Raw genomic sequence first — 1,414 nt, 5'->3', positions numbered from 1 at the left:
CCCCCCCACCCCCCACCACATCCAGAGGCCATTGGAGGTTGAGCGCTTCATGTACGGGTAGCCACGCTATCGGATGCCGTAGGTCACTGAGCTACGAGGGCTGTCTGGACACGGCCAATGAGCACGCTTCCGCAAGGGCCGCATACAGGAAGGGGAGTCGATTGTCCAGGACGGAGATAGTGCAGGCCCGTATAAGCGCGCCGGTACCTCAGGGGCCAGAGACCCGTCTCGGAATACGGCACAGGTGGTCTCATACCCAAACGTGTCACATCATATCTTTGACATGTTGGGGTACGAGACCACGCACAGCCAGCCTGTGTTGTGTGTTGAGCTCCAGCTTCCGGCAGAGGAAGGAGGTTTGCGCCGCAACAAGATCGTCCGTCGCAGTCGGGCACGCGTCTACCGCCACCTCGTATAGCCGCCCGCTCGGTGTGCAACGCAAAGAGGCCGTGCAGGCTGCTGTAGAAAGTGGTGCCGGCACACGTATCGTGATTACCCGCCGGAGTGTGGTGCCGAGAACCACAGGGGAAGGCTCGCCCTCACACAGTGCCCCGACCACCATGTACTCCATCTTGTCAACATTTATCATCATGAAGTTTGTATGACACTATTCTACCAGATCATCAGGTTTTTGCTGCAGGCCCTCGAGTCATGAGCCTGCTCAAAATGGGATATCTGTGCATACGCCAGACGCACATCAGCTGGATGAAAACATATAGCGAGACCGGCCATGTACGGCACAAGATAGGGGATACCGACTCGTCATTAAGGATTCTCGCACGCGTAACAAGCCAGTCAGACAGCTTACAGAAACGTCTCCACCCCGCACGCATCACATACCGGATCCGCGCGTACAGCATCCGAAGCTGGTCAAAGATGGGCCGAGTCGGCGAAACCTATGGCGCTCAGTTTTGCCTACAAGATCATTGCCCTAGTCCACAAAGGCAACATAGAATAGCCGGCGCGCGGCGCGCGGTTTCTTGATCACACGACGCAGCACAAACGCATTGTCGTTTGTCGCATTGTTGTTGGTTCGATGGCCAGCACGAGAGTTATTTTGCGTAAGTACCAAGCAAGCAGTGCTTCGTGTCAGCACACTCGCGCACAATCATCATGTTGAGCGCCTTGGGTAAACAGCTCTCCAGCCCGACACATTGTTGGAACAGGTCGCGCAAGTCCTCGTCAGGTAGCTGAACCACTGCCTGATAGGACACGCCGTCATCACCCACAGCCGACGCCCATCTGTCCGCAAGCAGGGGATTCACAGCCACCTCTTCTAGGGTCCATGGGTGCATAAATATATGAGGAGGCCGCGTCACCCGTGTGGATCGAGGGAAATCTTTCGCAAGTTTCAAAACAAGACAAGTTTGAAACGCGTTTGAAACTCGTGCAACGGAACATGCATTGTAGACAG

At 55.7% G+C, this 1,414-nt stretch overlaps 1 protein-coding gene across 1 annotated transcript; it reads right to left on the bottom strand.

Moving 5' to 3' along the window:
• Positions 1 to 1,052: 1,052 nt before the first annotated feature.
• On the bottom strand, positions 1,053 to 1,401 carry FIBRA_09100 (uncharacterized protein; the record flags this gene model as incomplete). The annotated part of the gene is made up of 2 exons (XM_012321431.1): positions 1,053 to 1,339; positions 1,395 to 1,401. 2 exons carry the CDS (start codon positions 1,399 to 1,401, stop codon positions 1,053 to 1,055), a joined length of 294 nt encoding a protein of 97 aa, XP_012176821.1.
• Positions 1,402 to 1,414: the final 13 nt, after the last annotated feature.

Source organism: Fibroporia radiculosa, assembly GCF_000313525.1.
Source record: "Fibroporia radiculosa TFFH 294 genomic supercontigs, scaffold9098, whole genome shotgun sequence".
Taxonomy (NCBI): domain Eukaryota; kingdom Fungi; phylum Basidiomycota; class Agaricomycetes; order Polyporales; family Fibroporiaceae; genus Fibroporia; species Fibroporia radiculosa.
This window is presented reverse-complemented; position numbering and strand designations above follow the sequence as displayed.